The following is a 19,895-nucleotide window of genomic DNA, read 5'->3' as shown; positions in this document are numbered from 1 at the left end:
GTTTTATGAATAGCCAACATTTAAGAAGGAAGTAAACTTCATGGTTTTCTGGATCTAACTCTCCCAAGGAGCTAGTAAGGGATAAAGTTTTAAGGAAAAGTTATTTTGTACATGTGGTAAAATATGCATCCAGCAATTTGCAAATGGACTAATGCATGCAAAAGGATTTTTCCCTTTTGCCCTGCTTCATTTCTGCTTTTATGTAAAATGCAAGTAGTCCTCAACTTATGATGAACTTAGAGACATTTTGCCCCCATTTTATGACTCTTCCACAGTTGTTTAGTGAATCACTGCAGTTGATAAGTCAATAACCTGGTTGTTAAATGAATCTGGCTTCCCCATTGACTTTGCTTGTCAGAAGGTTGCAAAAGATGATCACATGACCTTGGGACACAGCAACCGTCATAAATATGAACCAGTTGCCAAGCATTTGAATTTTGATAACATGCTCACGGGGATGTTGCAAAGGCCGTAACTTTGAAAAATGGTCACAAGTCTCATTTTTCAGTGCTGTTGTAATTTTGAAAGTCACTAAATAAACTATTGTAAGTGGAGGACTACAACAGTTGTCTGTATGTGGAGGAGGAGGGATCCATTGTGTCTTTGGTTCTCTTCACTGCTTGTGGGAAATGTTGGCTAAATCCATTATTACTGAACACAGTGCTGATACATATATTTTTATTTTTTGACAGAAATAAATGAATCCAAATAATTGAACTGTAGCTATAATATAGTCTCCATATTTGTATTAAAAAGGAGTTATTATTTTTTTTTATTTACATTTATATCTCGCCTTTCTCCGAAGACTCAGGGCGGCTTACAGTGTGCAGGGCAATAGTCTAATTCTATTTGTATATTTACAAAGTCAACTTATTGCCCCCCCCAACAATCTGGGTCCTCATTTTACCTACCTTATAAAGGATGGAAGGCTGAGTCAACCTTGGGCCTGGTGGGATTCGAGCCTGCAGTAATTGCAGGCTGCTGTGTTTTAATAACAGGCTATCTTACAGCCTGAGCCACCACGGCCCTATTTGTTATTGAAAATACAGTGACTTAATGAGACCTAAAGCTATTAAATCAAAGCAGGAAAATTGTTTTTCGTAATGAAAAGCAACACATTATGTATTTGTTATATTTTGTGCTAACACAATCATATATTCTGTTCTTTCCCATTCTCTTTCTTTATGTAAGATATGAGGAAAAAGCTGGCAAAGATCTGGAACGATACAACAGGCAAAGCAGAAAAGCTGTGTGTCAGAATATACAAACATCAATGAGGGGGAAAGAGAAAAGACACAAGATTAAACCAAAAGATTGCTTAAATAATCAGCAAAAATTGGACACACTTTTTAACTCACAAATGGGAAAGAAGCATGATGATTACCAAGCAAGAAAAACTGTACAACTGCCTTTCTCTATGGATACATTCAAACAAAAACTTCAAAGGCTTGAACATAAAAAGGCAGATCAAGAGGAGTCTTGCTTAATCCGTCTTCCGAATTTTCCTGATACATGGATACTTGCCTCTGAGGAGAAAATAGAGATGCTAAATCCATACAGAATAGAAGAAGCCCTTCTCTTCAAAAAGCTAATTGAAAATCATAAGCTTCCTATAGAGAAACTGGACACTCCTATTATATTAACTGAGAGGTAAAGTAAAAATAACATTCTAGAAGTATATCTATCTTAAGTAAACAGAAAAGCATAGGTTTTGATTTGTATTTTTATTTTCTAAATTTGTATTCATGATAAAATCAAACAAGTAAAAAAGCCAAAATAGAACCATTTAGCAACAAAATGTATTTTGGATGATAAAATTCAAAAGATTTAGGTGTATATAACAGGCATAAATAGTCAGTATAATAAGAGTCTTTATAAGGTATTTAATATTAGAAGTCTGTATTTTTAAAAAATACTTATATAGCAGTACAGGGAATGCATATTTTATTTAAATACTGGTTAGGATTCTCGATAGATTCACTGGTTTGGTTTTCCTAAGGTTTTAGATTAATTACCCTTAACTATAGAAATGGAACGGCTACATACAGAAGCTGTTTTCATGCCATTACATGTTACTATTCGTTGTTAGTTTTCAAATGATTTTGTTGCTCCTCTAAAATGCTTAAAGCAATTTCCAAAAAAAAAAAAAAAAAAAAGATGAATGGCTTGAAAAGTTTAGAAACTACAATATTTTTTTTTCTTTTTCACATTATACCGCCGGCGCGAACTTGGCGGGCTTTTGCTTTAGCGGGAAGCCCTGCCGGTGCAGTGAGAGGCGGGCGGGGAGCCGCCAGCCTTCTCGGCCGAGGAGGAGGGTTTCGCCGACCGGTAGGTGCCTCATTTCCCACCCTCGGCTTATACTCGAGTCCCCAGTTTACCCCAGTTTTTTGGGGTAAAATTGGGGACCTCGGCTTATACTCGGATCGGCTTATATTCGAGTATATACGGTACCCTTAACTATAGAAATGGAACAGGGCTACATACAGAAGCTGTTCTCATGCCATTACATGTTACTATTCGTTGTTAGTTTTCAAATGATTTTGTTGCTCCTCTAAAATGCTTAAAGCAATTTCCAAAAAAAAAAAAAAAGATGAATGGCTTGAAAAGTTTAGAAACTACAATATTTTTTAGTCATCCTCAGAAATGTTTTTTTCAAGCCATGACATATTCACATCCTTGCATTGTAAAGATCAGATTTCGACAGGCAATTTAGTCAGGACCTTCTAAACATAAACTTAATTATCATCTCATTGATTGGAAAGTCTGATTCTAATCTCCCCTTCAAATGCACTGATAAGCCTAAAGGTTGAAATGCTTTTGCCACACACAATTATGTAGCTTTGGATTAATTAGGGTCTCTAGTTTTAGAACCTTTTAGAAAATTCAAAAGAATTCACAAATTTTTAAGCAGCACTGTGTATGGTGTTACTATCTGTAGTTAGGACGGGAACAGAGTTCCATTACCAGTCGCCCTCAACTTATGACCAGAATTGAGCCCAAAATTTATGTTGCTAGGTGAGATGTTTGTTAAGTGAGTTTTGCCCCATTTTACAACTTTGTTAAGGTAGTATCATGGTTGTTAAGTGAATCTGGCTTCCCGATTGACTTTGCTTGTCAGGTTTAAATGTCAGAAGGTCACAAATGGTTCATTCAGCACCATGGAACATGGAGTTGCTCTCCTAAAAAGAATCTCTGTTAGGATTCTCTGGCAGTTTCCTTTAGCTGTTGCAGCACAACATCCCACTGAACTTTGGATCCAGCACATTTTCACAAGCAAATATTTTATCTCGTCCTTGGATTTTTGGGGAGTACCGTAGCTCTATTTGAGGCAGATTCAAAATTGCCAGAGGACGAGAAGACAACTCAATAAACATCAAGGATTGTGAGGTTAACTGCAAGGTGTAATAAACCCACAATTTCTTTATATTTATTTCGATCTACTGTTGTAGCAGTTCCGATTCCCCTCCTCAGTAGCTAAGTAAACCTTTGCAAAAGTCACATTTTAAACTGTAGACTGTTCCGTTGATTCTTAGAAGGCTTCATTCACCTGAAGGAAAATACTTCAAGTCTTCAGAGAGGCTGATACCACTAGCACATACTATTATGCCAACCTTTGGCAGCAACAACAGGATTAAAAAGCCCTGGATGCATTCCCCTGACTTAACCCAAGCTCTAATGCTGACTAGTAGTTCCAAGTCAGGGAGAAGACCTATCTTTGTTCACTAACAGATCATGTTCTGTGAAATAGTTGTAGTATGAGATGAGAGTTTATGTTCTTTTATTGGGGTCTCTATAAATCATATTCAGCAAGTGATAGAACAATCTTTTGAGTGAAGCCTTTCTTTCCTCGGTGCCAGGCTGAAAGGGCACAACTTCTCTTCAATCCTTTCATCGCCTGCTCTAGCAAAAATGTGACATTCTCAGAGTTTGTTTAGAGTTGGTCTTTCATTTGTAGTTTTACTTTTTATATGCTTTTGTTGTTGTTGTTGTTGTTGTTGTTGTTCTCTTCCGTTAGTATGACTTTGTTGGAGTCAACAGAAATTGCCTGAATTTTCTTGAATTTAACTTTCCATATATGCCTAAATTGCGGTAGCAAACTTTCATCTTCTAATATTATTCTGTGTTTGCTATGTTTGGATGGAAGCTTTCTTATTAATGTAGCCTCCCACTGTCGGGCCTTTATCAAACAAGTTAGGAAGTTCAGATTCTCAAGCTCACATACCGTATTTTTCAGAGTATGAGATGCACCAGAGTATAAGACGCGACATAGTTTTTGGGGAGGAAAATAAGAAAAAAGCTGATTGGCAGGTGACCTCCCAGAATACCCCCAATCAGCTGTTCCCAGAGGTGAATTTTAGCAACAAGTTGCTTGGTTGTGAGCTGTGTGCCTTGCTCTTTTTTTTTTGGCTTTTTTTTCTGCCTCTGAAAGCCTCCGAAACAGCTTCAGAAAAAAAGCCTCTGAAGCTCTGTTTGGGCCTTTTTTTCTGAAGCTCTGTTTGGGAGCTTCTTTTCTGAAGCTTAGTTTCTGATGCTTTTTTTCAGCCTCTGAAACCTCTGTTTGAGAAGCTGGGCAGGGCTGCATTCGGAGTATAAAACGCACCCAGATTTTCACCCTCTTTTTGGGGGGGAAAAGGTGCGTCTTATACTCTGAAAAATACGGTATGTCTTTCTAGGAACAGAGTCTAGAAGCTGAAGGTTCAAAGATAAACTATACCCAAGTCATTTTCAGTCTCAAAATCTTGGGTCCCTACATTGTCAGTCAGGCAGAAAGGCTTAAGCTGATTTTCCAACCAAGCATCTTGAAACCATTGGAAAACCCACAGCCTTTACATATCTGGTAATATAACCTACCAGGTCTTAGTTGCTAAGTTTTTTGTGAGTTTGATAAAACTATAAAGAACTGGTCAGCCCCACCACTCTCTAGTGCTGACAATATTTTTTTTTCCTTACTCAAGAGACTTACCTACTGCTGCCTTCTCTTTTTGACTTCTAACCAAACTATTGGTTAATGTCTTTCCTTGTTTTGCTTTCTCTGGTATTAGATGATATTATTGTAATTATTGGAAAATTTTGTTCACTGCTTCTGTACTCCGCTAAATGATATCTGCTAAATAGGGATTTTATTATATGGCGGTCCTCAGCTTACGACCACAATTGGGATAGGAACTTTGGTTGCTTAGCTGTTGGTTGTTGAATCGCACCTGATTTTACAACCCTTTTTGTCACAGTCATTAAATGAATCACACATTCGTTAAAAAAAATGAAGCTTCTTACACTGACTTTGATTGTTTGAACCCTTGAGTAGATTTCAAATAGTGATCATATGACCCAGGGACACTTCAACTGCCATAAATAAATGCCAGTTGCCAAGTACCTGAACTTTAATATATGATCATGATGACACTGAGAATTGTTAAATGCAACAATTAATCATAAATCAGTTGTTTTAGCACTGTCATAATTTTGTTAAAGTCGAGGACTACCTGTAATAGACTTTTTGTACCATTTCGTTCAAAGAGTATAAGCTAACTGCAAATATTTGTAAAAATAAAAAATAATGTCGCACAATCCTTAACACATACTACCCCTTTGGAATACTTTTTAAAATTCTTTTATATTTTTTAAGAATGCCATCTTATGTAATTTTTTATTGTAGTCTTTTTAGTGACTCTCATTATATGGAAGTGCTTTGCAGTATGTCTAGAGAAAGTGCAAGATTTGATGGATCATCCTATTTGTTGGATCCCAGGCTTGTAGCAAATGGATTTAAGATAAAGATAATACCAGGTATTTATATCTTGGTTTCTTACTTTAGTTCTTAGTATATTTTTTTATATAATACAGCAGGAGATTTTATTTGAAAGTAGATTTAAAAATGATAATCTATAAGAATTTCATGGAAAAGGATGTTACGCTGGACATACAAAGGAAACTGAAATAACGATAATTTGTCGTATTTTAAGAAGTGATAAATTACTAAAAATTTGTTATACTTGTGATGAAAGGGTGCTACATCTTATCTTCTTTCTTTAAGATCACAATAGCACTGCCTGAGAGTCATTTAACAAGTGATTTAATATTTGAATTTTAAATCTTTTTTTATTAATGAATTTAAGCCTTTTCAGTTTCTGCTAAAATTTACAATAACAAGAAATTTAATATCATCATAGCAATGCATGCATGTGGGGACAGCAAGACACTTAAGTTTTGCAAAATTTTACTTTAAAACTAGTTAAAGAAAAAGTGCTTTATCCTGTTCTAAGGTATCGTGCAAAATTAAGCGTGTTTGTAGTATAATCACATGTTTAGGACTGCTGTTAAGGGCATTGCTTGGCAGTATACCTATTTCAATATACAAATCAGAATAATATGTAAACTATATCCAGTTATTCCATGTATCATGTATTTGTTTTACAATAAGGTACTTCAGCTGTGGAAAGTGAGCTGGAAATAGAAGGAATGACCAGCTGTCTGCCATATTATGGTATATCAGATTTGAAGGAAATTCTAAGTGCTGTGATAAATAATAATGCACAAGAAGTCTATGAATGCAGACCTCTTAAAGTGGTAAACTATTTGGAGGTAAGAATGTTGTACTCTCCAAAGATTGTTCCACAGCTTAATGCTTAACTATAAGATATTGCTCCCTGAGGGGTAAGACAATTATACTAAAAGCAGTAATTAAATTAAATAACTGGAATATTTCTTTTATTATCTAGTATTAATTTGCTGTTATATGAGATGCATATTTTTAAATAATATAACTAAATAATATAACTATATAAATAATATAACTACCATTTATACTTATAGCTTCTACAATGGAAGCAGTGTAAGATACACAAAGCATGGTCTCATTTCTTGGATTTGTGTTTGGATTTAGGACAGAATCAATTTGATTGTATTGATTTGTGAAAAGTCTTGTGTGTGTGTATAGTTAGGCAAAAAAAGAAAATAGTTTAATAGAAGATCGCTCACTTGCCAAATTTCTCTCTAATATTAGAATGTTGGAAATACATTATGTCCATCTCTTAGTATACATATTCTTCATTCCACAGGGAGAAGCAGTCCGATTATCCCGAAAATTGCCTTTATATTTATCAGAAGAAGATGTACAGAATACCATAAACAGAATGGGGAAGCAACTTGGGACCCAACATAACAGTTGCGTCCATGGTCGTCCGTTTACTCATTTCTTAACAAAAATACCACCGAGTAACTAGAAAGGAATGGAAAATATTGTTTAAAATCATATTTCACCCTTTTATATATGTTATACTATGGACATTTCTATTTTTAAAATTACTGTTTGGCTATAACTACTATATTAGAATTTGGTTTGAAATTCATGTGAAGATTATATTGAAAATAACCCGTACTTCTTTCTGTGTATGAATATTCCAAGTTCATATCAGCTGGACGAATATATTTAATGTTCCATACTTTTATTTATAGATAACCTTGTAAAAAATAACAGGATACTGTTAAATATGCATTTCTACATCATAAACATTGTTCACAAAATGGGTAAAGATATTTTTTTTATTTCTTTTGTTAGACATACTTTTTGATATAAAATACAATCAATGTAATATTTCTTATTTTTTATAAGATACTCCTGAATAAAATATGTATGTGGAAAAATAGATTTTGGACAAAATTATCTTAACTTTGAGAACATCATAATGGCATAGTAGTTTCACAGACCAATTATTTCAAAAGGATTAGCAGAACATTTCATGGAAACCAAAGTGTATGATCAGTACAAATTAGAAGTATTATCTGCATGAGTTTGAGACAACTACTTAATTTGAAAACTAAACATTCCAAACTTGTCCAGGGTCATTAGTATATCTAAAGGGGAATATGGTTTGATTTAGCATATCGTATAAAACTGGCCTTTGTTCATAACCCATTGTTTATGGCTTCCTAATCACCTGTCAACTCATCTGTTAAGAGACTACTTTGTAGACCACAGCTTGGCAGGATGTGTGAACCAGACTTTCAGCTACTGTGCAGCAGCATTTTTATTGCGGTCCTGGGGATTCCCCAAGACTCTCTCAAAAGTCTGTGAAATCAAAATTATTGCCCAATTAATATCTGACAAAAGATGTTCGCAAAAATTTAAAGAGATTTATTCTTCTCATTATTTTTTATTTCTTAAGAAATAGTTTTTTCATTAAAAAATATCTATGCTAATATCTAATGGGTTTAATATTTTTGCACAATTCAATATTCTGCAAGTGAATCAACTTTGTATATTGATAATTATAATACATACAAATAAGTTCTTTTGTAGGTCCTCTAATTTTTAGAATAGAACAGAACAGAACAGAACAGAACAGAACAGAACAGAACAGAACAGAACAGAACAGAATAGAATAGAATAGAATAGAATAGAATAGAATAACAGAGTTGGAAAGGACCTTGGAGGTCTTCCAGTCCAGGGATCTCCAACCTTGACAACTTTAAGACTTGTGGACTTCAACTCCCAGAATACCTCAGCCAGCAAAGTTGCCAATGTTGGAGACCCCTGTTCTAGTCCAGCCCCCTGCTCAAATAGGAGAGCCTATACCATTTCAGACAAATAGTTATCCAATCTCTTCTTAAAAACTTGCAGCGTTGGAGCATTCACAACTTCTGGAGGCAGGTTGTTCCACTGATTAATTGTTCTCACTGTCAGGAAATTTCTCCTTAGTTCTAAGTTGCTTCTCTCCTTGATTAGTTTCCACCCTTGCTTCTTGTCCTACCCTCAGGTACTTTGGAGAATAGCTTGACTCCATCTTTCTTTGTGGCAGCTCCTGAGATATTGGAATACTGCTTTCATGTCTCCCCTCATCCTTCTTTTTCATTTTAAAAGTGAAAGGAATTCTGCCAGCAAAAAAGTTTAAGAAATGCTGAACAAGAGCAATCTGTTTCCGTAATATGCATGTTAATCTGTCAGATACAAGGCAACAATAAGTCTAGTGAAACTTTAGGTCTACTTAGGGACCAATTAAGCACATTTAGGAGCTATTCTATGTGTAAAATAGACTTATTTACTGCTGAGTCACCAGAAGTTGGAAATTTATCCAAGGGAAACCTTCGCAGGTTCATGTAGAAAAGTGGACTAACTAGCCTCCACCGATGAGTAATAGCTGTTTAATGGAACAATTCCTCCAAGAAAAAGTCTTTAAAGAGGGCTGTGTGCATCTGTCCTGTCAAATTTCTGCAGCTAGACAAGGCATCCCATTTTCCCTCCCATCCGCAATCAGAGGTTTCTTGCCCTGCAGGCATTCAAGGAAGGAGAGTTGGAGAAAACTCCAATGAAAAAGAACCAAAGATGAATCTACCTTTTTGCCTTTATTCTTTCCCAGAAGGTTTAAGAATCAGTTTGAGGTGAGTGGTTAAGATGTTGATCTAGAAAGCAGGAGACCCTGAGTTTGAGTCCCACCTTAGGCATGAAAGCCCAGATGGGTGGCTTTGGGCCAGTCCCCCTCTCTCAGCCCAACTCACCTCATAAGTGTTTGTTATGGGGAAAATAGGAGGAGGAAGGAATTTTAGGTATGAAGGCAAATATATGTGTCCCAGGATAATAATGTGAGATCATATTAGTGTTAAATTAGCATTAAGGTATGTTCACTGCCTTGAGTTATGTATAAAAGAGTGTGGTGATGCAGTGGCTAGAGTGCAGTACTGCAGGCTACTTCTGCTGACTGCCGGCTGCCAGCAGTTCAGCAGATCGAATCTCACTAGGCTCAAGGTTGACTCAGCCTTCCCTCCTTCCGAGGTCGGTAAAATGAGGACCCAGATTGTTGGGGGCAATATGCTGACTCTGTAAATCACTTAGAGAAGGCTGTAAAGCACTATGAAATGGTATATAAGTTTTAAGTGCTATTGCTATAAAAATAAACCGTGAAAGAAAAAAAATTGCATTGGTGGGTACCCGTGGAACTAATTGCATTTGACCTAGACATTAGTAGCCAAGAGATAGTTTACCAGCCTTGTAATAGTAACAATGTCAGGATGGAATGAAAGAATCTTACCTCAGATCTGGGAGGGGAGATCTCCCAGATTAATTTCTGCCCTTTTTTTGGGGGGGGGGGCAGGTTGAAGTCTTGACAGAAAGCTAGGGGCAAAACACTAAAATAAGGTGAGGGGGGAGTTTTGAAGTCTCCCAAGTTTTAAGGAGTGGGGTGGGGGTTGGTCAGACCAGAGGAAGTAGCTATTGTTTCAGTTTTAAAGACATTTAATAATCCAGGTCTAGGCTTGTATGAGCTCTGAAGAAAACACATTTTAAAACTGGATGTAATAACTCCAAAGGGATGATGAAGCATCCCTTTGAAATTGCTTGTTTCTGAACTGAGGATCCTGTTACTGCTGCTGAGGCACTTGTGTAAACAAATGAATAAAGAGATAAGAGATAAACACCCAGGAGTTTTGTTTCCTTAGGAGGAACATCACAGTGTTGGAGATAAGAAAAGGAGTACAGGTAGTCCTCGACTTACAATCATTTAATAACTATTCAAATTTACAATGGCACTGAAAAAAAGTGGTTTATGACTATTTTTCACATTTAAGCATCCTCATAGTCACGTGATCAAAATTCAAATGCTTGGCAACTGACTCATTTATTATGACAATTGTTAGTGTCCGGGGGTCATGTGATCGCCTTTTGCGACCTTCTGACAAGCAAAGTCAATAGGGAAGCCAGATTCACTTAACAAGAGTGGGTTACTAACTTAGCAAATGCAGTGATTCACGGTGGCAAGAAAGGACATAAAGTGGGGCAAAGCGCACTTAACTGTCTCACTTAGCCACATTAATTTTGGGCTCAGTTGTCGTTGTAAATTGAAGACTTACCTATAATTGGTTCAAACCGTTTTAAGAACCACTACCCCTATATTTCTGAGTTTGGGCTGCGTTGACTCAGGCTTGTGAAAATAAAAGAGTCCTGCAAGAGGAGAACCGTTGGTTCCTCATCCTTTCCCTAATTGGGGATCAATAGACCAGACTCACTAGTAGTCCAGAGAGTTTACCAGCCTTGTAGTACTAGTAATGACTTAAAGTCAGGACAGAATGAAAGAAACTTACCTCAAACCTGAACCAGAGATTCAAATGGAAGTCCTGTTTTTTCATTCCCTACATCTGGAACTCATAACTACTGGTCGTTTTTTCATTCTTGTCACAGACACTCAAGAGTTTGTGACTCAATTCGCATATCACAATTACCAAAATAGCAGTTGGAGGGGACCTTGGGGTCCAATCCCCTGCTCAAATAGGAAACCTTACACCATTTAAAATAAATGGTTGTCCAATCTCAAAAACCTCCGGTGTCAGAGCACCCACAACTAAAGGCAAGTTGTTCCACAGATTAATTGTTTTATGATGATGGTTTAACTCTGGTAGAGCCTTATAGACTGTATTCACTTATACAATAAGCTGTGGTGCGAGTTGTTTGGTTTTCGTTTGTTTGTTTAAATCACTTCTAGAGCCACCATTTCAATCACTTTTGGTCAAACATATTCCACTGCAATTGTAAAGCACTGCTGAGTATTTATTTTTAATTCTTTAATTACCATTTAATTATTATTATTATTATTTTAATTGAAAAAGTTTTAACAAGCAAAAACATTTTTTCCCCTTTTCCCCCCCTCCCCCCCACAAAACCCCTTCCCTCCCCGGCTTCCCGGATCAATCACAAGGTATTGTTATACATAAATCAAACATAGAGTAAAATTTTCCCTTCTAATCCAATTAACCTCATCCAAATCTTTTCATTTCCTAACCCCCCTCCTTATATAAAATAATACTTCCTAATTATTCAAAGGCAATCTGATATTTCTTAATCTGATATCTGTTTTGTAAATAATCAATCCATTTTTTCCATTCAATTAAATATCTTTCCTGCGTATTGTCTTTCAAAAAAGCTGAGATTTTAGCCATCTCAGCCAAGTTAGTAACTTTCAATATCCATTCTTCTATTGTAGGTAACTCTTTTTTCTTCCAATATTGTCCAATCAACAGCCTTGCTGCTGTTATTAAGTTCAAAATCAATTTAGTCTCAATCACTGTACAATCCGTTATAATTCCCAAAAGGAAAAATTGTGGCAGGAACTTTATCTTCTTCTTCAGGACATTTTGAATAATCCACCAAATTCTTATCCAAAAGGCCTTAATTTTCTTATAAGTCCACCAAATATGAAAATATGTAGCGTCATCACACTCACATCTCCAACATTTCGCTTGGATATCAGGATACATACATGATAATTTTTTAGGATCTAAGTGCCATCTATAAAACATCTTATAAAAATTTTCCCTTAAATTCTGTGCTTGTGTAAACTTAACATTTCTAACCCAGATTTTCTCCCATGTTTCCAACATTATTGGTTCCTGAATATTCTGTGCCCATTTTATCATACAATCCTTTACCAAATCCTTTTCCGAATCTATTTCAAGCAACACATTATACAATCTCTTTATATGCTCCTGGGTCTGATTTCTAATTTGCTTTATTAAATTTTCCTCCCTTTGCATTATACCAATTTTTTGATCTTCTTTCCATCTAGCACTTAGTTGCCCATATTGAAACCAAGTATAATTCCTCCCTTCTTCATTTAATACCTGTAATGATTTTAATTGCAAGCTACCTCCTTCAGCATACAAAAGTTCTTTATAAGTAATCATTTCCTGTTTCTGTTCTATATTTATATTCTCTATTGCATGTCTGGGGCTCACCCATATAGGAATCTTATAGTCTAGTTTATAGGAATATTTTTTCCAGACCCGCAAAAGAGCACTTCTCAACACATGACTCTTAAAAGCCCTATCCACTTTTTTTCGTAAAATAAATACGCATGCCATCCATATAATGTCATAACCTCCTATATTCAAAATTCTTTCCTCCATTAAATTAAACCAATCACTTATTACTGAAAGGGCTATTGCTTCATAATAAAATTAGGCATTTTTAGGCCTCCTCTTTCCCGTGAGTCCTGAATTATTTTCATTTTAACCCTCGCCTTTTTACCTTGCAATATAAATTTATTAATCCCAATCTGCCATTCCTCCAAATTTTTATCTTTCTTGATTATTGGTATCATCTGGAACAGAAACAGAAATCTAGGTAACTATTTAATTATTATTATTATTTAATTACAGGGCAGCCATATTGAAAGAAGCTGGTTAATGCCTTGATTCCCTGTGTATAAAATTGAAGTCACTGAGGTAAATTAAATGATCAAGTCTAAGAATAAATATTTATAAATATCATTCTGAAAAGGACTTTTCTTTAACATTAAACATTAGAGCAGACGGTGCCCACTATCATACTGTACCAGTTCTTTATAATGATCCTACAATTGGTAAATTTAATTAGTATTTATAACTTCAAATTTATTTTATCTAATTTTTCTTTTATTTCAAGAGCTGCAAGCAATGCACTTAGTGTTTAAAAATGTTATTGAGCAGACATGGTTGGAAGGGACATAGAACACTTTTTTCAAATAAATATACAATTTCAGCCATGATTGTCGTATTAATAGCTTAACTAATGTAGAGATATGTTACTGTTAGGAATTTGATACTACTGCTTTATAATTATCATGGTTTTCTGCAGTGAATCTGATATACAACAGTTGGCAGGGAAATGCTGCTCAGTTGTGTGACTGAAGACTTTATAGACTACATCTGACACAATTAGTTCAGCATAGGGCTACCATATCTGGAAAACTCCAAACTATCACTATCATTTAATTAATTAATTTATGCATCTCTTTGCTGCCATCTAGTCCAGATGTCTGCTGTCCAAATATGATAACTTTGGCTCAACATGTGTATATTATAAAAATAAAACCTCAAATTAAACTTATTGACTATAGCTTGTGGACAGTAGGATCTATTTAAAAAATCAATTTGTTTTTAAAGCTCCTTGTTTTATTTTGTATATTTTATGGATGAATAGTATACATTCACAATAATGGCAATTACATTTAAAATATTTCAAAGTGTACAAAGAAGAAACTGAAAGAAATTAGGGGTTTGTAAAGGCTCAGACAAAAGTCTTCACACCTGCTCAAAGCAGTTATTTCTGTTATTAATAAACAGATGCAAAAATAATGGAATGTCTTCAGATATAAGTTCACAATAAATTTTGTCAAAAAGGGATTTAAATATGACAGACCTGTAATGCATAATTACAGAATTGATATCAATACTTTTTATTTAAAATGTAGGTTTAAAAATGTTACTGCATTATATAGTGAAGGAAGTGTTCAGATAAGCCATATATATTTCATTTTGAGGTATATTTTAATAAAGCAGTAATATGGTTTGGGTTATGTAATTGCTTCATGGGGTAATGCATTAAAGATGCACTTGTCTTTTTAATAGACCAGACCTTTATGTTTCAAATCACAAATTCTTAAATAAGTATATTTACATAAAAATTGTTAATGTATACACAAAGCAAAATGGAAGAGTGTGGCTCTAATTTTTGTAGTATAGGAAATTGTAGCTAGCCTGACTAAACTGGCTAATAGAAAGTAGAAAATCTCTCCTATACTGATGTTTTATCTCTTCAAATTTTATTTGTTTGTTTGTTTCTCCAGCTGAACAATAAGATCTTGAATCTAATTTAAACAGTTGAAGTACTGGCAGAGAAGCAGTTACATGTCTCAAGCAAATGGGGAAAAGATTTTAATCTTATTCAATGGAAAAAGTGCCAGATGATATCTGACATCGGAAGGACTGGGGCATATCTGTAACTAAGAGGTAGCCTGTGTATCCACTTTCTTCCACCCTCATAATTTTAAAAAGGTCTGCCTCTATGAAATAAACTCATTCTTTGTAGTAGTAGAAGGCTTCCATTCCCATTCATCCTGTTAATATTTATGTTAATATATGGAAACTGACTTTTTGTTGTAAAGTCTTTGGAAAGTGCTGAACTGGAAAACTGGTATACAGATACTGAGAACCTGCAACTGTGGGATGAGAGGCTTTGGCAAGAGTTAAAATAAAAAGTCAAGAGAGAGAGGGAGGGAAGGAGGGAGGGAGGGAGAGAGATTCAAAGCAGGAGTTACAAATTACAAACAGTATTTTTTTTCCTAGATCTATCTGGATTAATTATAAATGGAATGAAATGTCAAGATGAAAAAAGCTTGATATTAGTGGCTATTGAATTTTTTTTTCTAAGCTGTGGATAACTGTGAACCTATGTTGCTATAGTTGAGGAAAGGAATATTGATACCAATCATGCAATAGTCTCTAAAAATAACAAAGATCCATTCTGATTTTTGATATGACTTATTTTTAGAACACAATAATAGGTATTACACATAGCAGATACTTCAATGCTGGTGTTGTTCTAGTTTTGGGAAAGAGTAATATCTTGATGTTAAAAGGAACTCATTGTAGACTCTGCATATATGGCATGGCATATATGTATCTATGTGGCTAGGAAAAGTAAATTCAATTATGTCTGGAGATTCTCAGTCATTCAGGAAATGGTTGTTCCAAAGGTTATTTTTTAAGAGGCAACCGGACTTTCTTGTTTTTCTTTGAAGACATTTAACTTCTCATCCAAGAGGGATGAGAAGCGAAACGTCTTCAAAGAAAAACAGGGAAGTCTAGCTGCCTCTTGAAAAAACAAATTTTGGATAATTTCAATTATGTTCACATTCTCTTCATGGCATGAAGAAGTGACAGATTATAAAGAGAAAAGAGGAATGATTTGTTTTAAGACATGATTTAGCATAGATATACTATTAGCAAGATTGTTGCGGTCTCTAAACAAATTAGAGATGAAAAATAGAAGATCATTTTGTTTCTTACTCAGATGGGCTTCCTATTGTTAAAATGATTGCCTACAATTAGAATAGCATTTCTGTCAACATTTTCTTATTGTAAGCAACGGGATTGAACACCATTAGTGAAAGATCATTCAGTTCCCCTTGTCACATTGCTATTGATTCAGTCAACGGAAAGTTCATTCACAGGTTGTATAAACAAAGAACAAGATTAAAATAGCGGACCAAATCAAATTTAGACAACTACCTACCTACCTTACAGATATTCAATGCGGAGACACAATCCTTTGTTTTAATATTGTATGGTTCCATTTGCATGGGGCTTATGTATGTACTTACTACTATCAGCATCCTGAATCAAACCATTGCAGGGTGAATGCATCTATATATCAGGTGTGATTCCCCCCCCCCCCATTTTATTCTGCAGAAGTAAAAGTTAATGTGCACAAACATATTTTGAGAAAAATGTGTATGAGCAAACAGTACACTGAAAGTATAGTGATGAGGACAAAGCTAATAACCTTGAATCTTTCTACAGATAATCTAAATGCAGATTGAACATTCATAATTATAAGGCTTGTATCTTGTAATTTTCAAGCCAATGGATGGAAACCACAGGATTTTATACTCACAAGTGAGATTTCCTACCCTTGTTGTTAATGACTCTACAGAATGGCGAAATTTTAAAAAATTGGCAGGGCTGCTATGAGCCAGCGGATGTGTCTTTCTGTTCCTATTATTCAATCTCTGGCTCCAAACTAATTGCTTTACATGCTGAATTATATAACTGACACTCTGATTATCATATTGTGATAATATTTTAATTTATAATTTATAATATACAATATAATGCCTATTATTTTGTAACTGAATACAACATATTTTTGACATAAGCCTTTAAGGAAATACTATGAATCAAACTAAGCCAATATTAATGTTGTATTATGAAGTATGCATAAGTCTGTAAACAATTTTTATCTATGAAAGTGAGCCTATTCATTTTAATTTTGTTATTGGCAGATACATAATATTTTAACTAGTGTTGTTAATGAAATGTCATGCAACTATGAACCATTATTAAGTCATCACTTAGAACAGAATAGAAGCACAGTAGTTGGATATTGTAACTTACGTAGGAGATTATTTCCGGAAATACTGGAACGAACAAACAGCTGCATCGTTAAAATATTGTTCTCAAGCCAAGATGAGTTTGTTAATTCATGCGGACAAGAATTCAGTAATATATTCACTGCATTTCTGAAGCATCCATTTAAGTGAAACAAATGTAATTACATTTTTCAAACAAAGTACATATAGCCATTGTGCAAACCTTATTTTTTCTCTTAGCATTCATGTAAACTTCTAAGTTAAACAGGGGATGGAGATATATTATAGCTAGATAAGTTTTTCTAATACCCCTGTTAACCAAACCAAGCTGTTTATATACAACATACTTAAATAAATTAACCTGGGGAGTGAACCATTACAAATACAACTTACATTGTTTTTCATCAGGGAAACTCATAATTGTGTAAATAATGTAATACTTTGCCTTTATCAGACAAGTGGCAGGGTCAGCAGTTAACCCTTTGTTTTAATTTATGCCTGTTTTATATATATGATAAAATATTTGTATCCGGAAAAGCACCAGCGACTACAGAAAACTTCATAAAGATTTATTTATCCATGAGGAATGGAGACATTCAGTGGAGAAAAAACTACTAAACAAATAACTCAAAGGTCAGCTTCTAGCTATGACTTCGTTCCATCAATTTCTAAGACACTTGAACTTACATTGAGCTGGATCCAAAGTTGCTATGGGAGAGCAGAGAGGCTCAAAACATCTCTCCAATCTGCAGGTGCATATTACAGAGATTCTCTTGGGTTTCAAGGAAGACTTGCTGGCTATTCCTTCTCTCCTTCATGCATGCAGGAAAAGCATTATTGGCATGATTTTCCCATTTGTACCTTGTGACTTAGGAATTAATTCCAAAGTCATTTTACAGGGAAAACATATAAAATGCAAGTCAGAAACTCCAGAAATTATCCAGGTATTTCATATAAACACACATTTATATATTACTTTTGGCTCATGCAGTACAACAGGAAATACCTAGCATAATTATAATAATGTAGTATTTTTACAGATTAAAGCCTGAATAAAAACTAAATCTTCACATTTTACTTAAAGGATAAAAAGCAAGGGTTTAATTATGTGTCCATAAATGATAAAATGAACTGAGTGTGTAATTCACAATAATGTATGATGAGGAAGCAGTTCTCTGATGACGAGTGTAGCATTCCAGTAATCCAATTTGGATTGGCAAGATTGTAGATGTTAGTAACGATGTCCACTTTATCTGAGAAAGAACATAGGAAGTACAAAATGAAAAAGTTTTAACTGGCTGTTACGTTCAGGAGGAAGGAAGTTTTTCAAATAATATGTCCCTTACTGTTTAGAATAGTACATATTCCTAATTTGGAACTATTTACCAGAAACTCAATTTAATATACATTAATTTGAACTCATCCAATCATTTGCTGTGCTGTTCAGTCAGGTACCAATCAAGAGTATTCACTTTTTCTTGGCATTATATAGATGAAAACTATAAAACAAATGTTAAGAGTACCATTTTTATTAAGTTGCTTTCTGAGTATCTAGTCTTTCAGCAGTAGATTAAAAAAAATGAGAGCAACTATTTTGGCATAGGATAGATTGTTGTAAGGAAGATTTAATAGCTTCATATGTCCTATTTATAAACAGAAGTCACTTAGAGTTCAATGGATATATTTAGGATCGGCATTTGTGCATAGTGTTACCACTAAATAAAGTAATACTAGAGCAACTTACTAAAAATGTAAAAAAAAAATTAAAATTGTCACATAAATAAATGGATATAATTTGAAGACAGGGTTACTTATTTAAAAGAAGGAATCGAATATTTTGCAAAGGTCTTGTCTCTGAATATTTTATCATTTTGATATAGTATATCAAAATTAAATTATTAACTTCAGTGATAATTTGCTTGAAAATTTTAAATGTGCATAATATATCATCAGAAGATTACAGAAAAATTACATTGCATGATTTCTAATGCAATTTCTGACATAATTATTTCACAACATTGGTAGTACCTAAAGAAAATACTAATACTACAATTTGACATATATATATATTCTGCCATAGAATAAAGTAAAATCATGGCAATCTTTTGGATTTCTCAGTCATATGGATGACTATTATAATCAAATAATAATTACTAATCATTCTGAAATGATATCTGTGCAAAAAAAAATCAGGGTAAATAATACTCTTATTTCTGTTTTATTTCTTTTTAAAGTTTTCCCATTTAAAAATGGTTTGCAGGTAGTCCTCACTTACATACATTCATTTAGCAACTATTCAAAGCTAAAATGTTGCTGAAAATGGACATGCAACCGATCCTCAAAGCTACGACCTTGCAAATAGCCTAATGACCATAACTAGAATTGCCAGAACTGCTGCTTTAAGTTGGTGCAGTCATGTGACATCATGCTTTACAACCTCATCACTTAGCAATGGAGTTCCCAGTCCCAATTACCACAGATAACCAAGAACAACTTCTAGTATAGCATAGGTGGGGAGATTACCTTTGCCTCTCCACCTAAAAAGATTTTGAAGAGCTGAGATGGATTATTTTATGAATTTTTGTAGCAACTATTGGGCTGCTTTGTTTTCAATGTTTATTAGAAATTTAAAAGCTCCAAATGCTAGTAACCTATTCTGATAGATCTTCAATGGACCTAAAACAATGTAAGTCACATATTTTGTAATCTGTTGCTTTTAGTTGATTGTCTAGAAAATAATGTAGTGATTGGAAGTACACATGGTCATATTAGATTTAATTACCTGAACAGGGAGGTCACAGCAATGGCTTTAATTTGCCAACATCTCTCCCTTGTACCGAAGTATTTTGAAAGGATTTCTGTTGTTTGTGCTCAAAACAATGATAAACATTTTACTCATTCAAGCACGGTCTTATAAGACAAAAGGGATAATAAAGGCTTGTGGCTCTAGCATCAATTTGCCTGGAATGAGACTATATTGTCTGTCTCCCTTCAATTTTA

General features: G+C 34.5%; 1 protein-coding gene across 9 annotated transcripts in view; it reads left to right on the top strand.

The window, feature by feature from the left end:
• The window catches only part of PMS1 (PMS1 homolog 1, mismatch repair system component), a 41,066-nt gene extending 33,464 nt beyond the window's left edge, over window positions 1-7,602 (top strand). For 8 of the 9 annotated variants that reach the window (XM_058188723.1, XM_058188732.1, XM_058188710.1 and 5 more), the window contains 4 exons: window positions 1,192-1,650; window positions 5,657-5,787; window positions 6,422-6,582; window positions 7,059-7,602. In XM_058188723.1, the coding sequence (XP_058044706.1) occupies window positions 1,192-1,650; window positions 5,657-5,787; window positions 6,422-6,582; window positions 7,059-7,223 (916 nt within the window). In that variant the 3' untranslated portion in view covers window positions 7,224-7,602. Of the gene's footprint in view, window positions 1-1,191; window positions 1,651-5,656; window positions 5,788-6,421; window positions 6,583-7,058 lie in introns of those variants that run through there. The other variant, XM_058188741.1, reaches the window with a different exon arrangement.
• The last annotated feature ends 12,293 nt before the right edge of the window (window positions 7,603-19,895 follow it).

This window comes from Ahaetulla prasina, chromosome 1, assembly GCF_028640845.1.
Source record: "Ahaetulla prasina isolate Xishuangbanna chromosome 1, ASM2864084v1, whole genome shotgun sequence".
Taxonomy (NCBI): domain Eukaryota; kingdom Metazoa; phylum Chordata; class Lepidosauria; order Squamata; family Colubridae; genus Ahaetulla; species Ahaetulla prasina.
The sequence above is the reverse complement of the archived record's forward strand: the minus strand, read 5'-3'. Positions and strand labels throughout refer to the sequence as shown.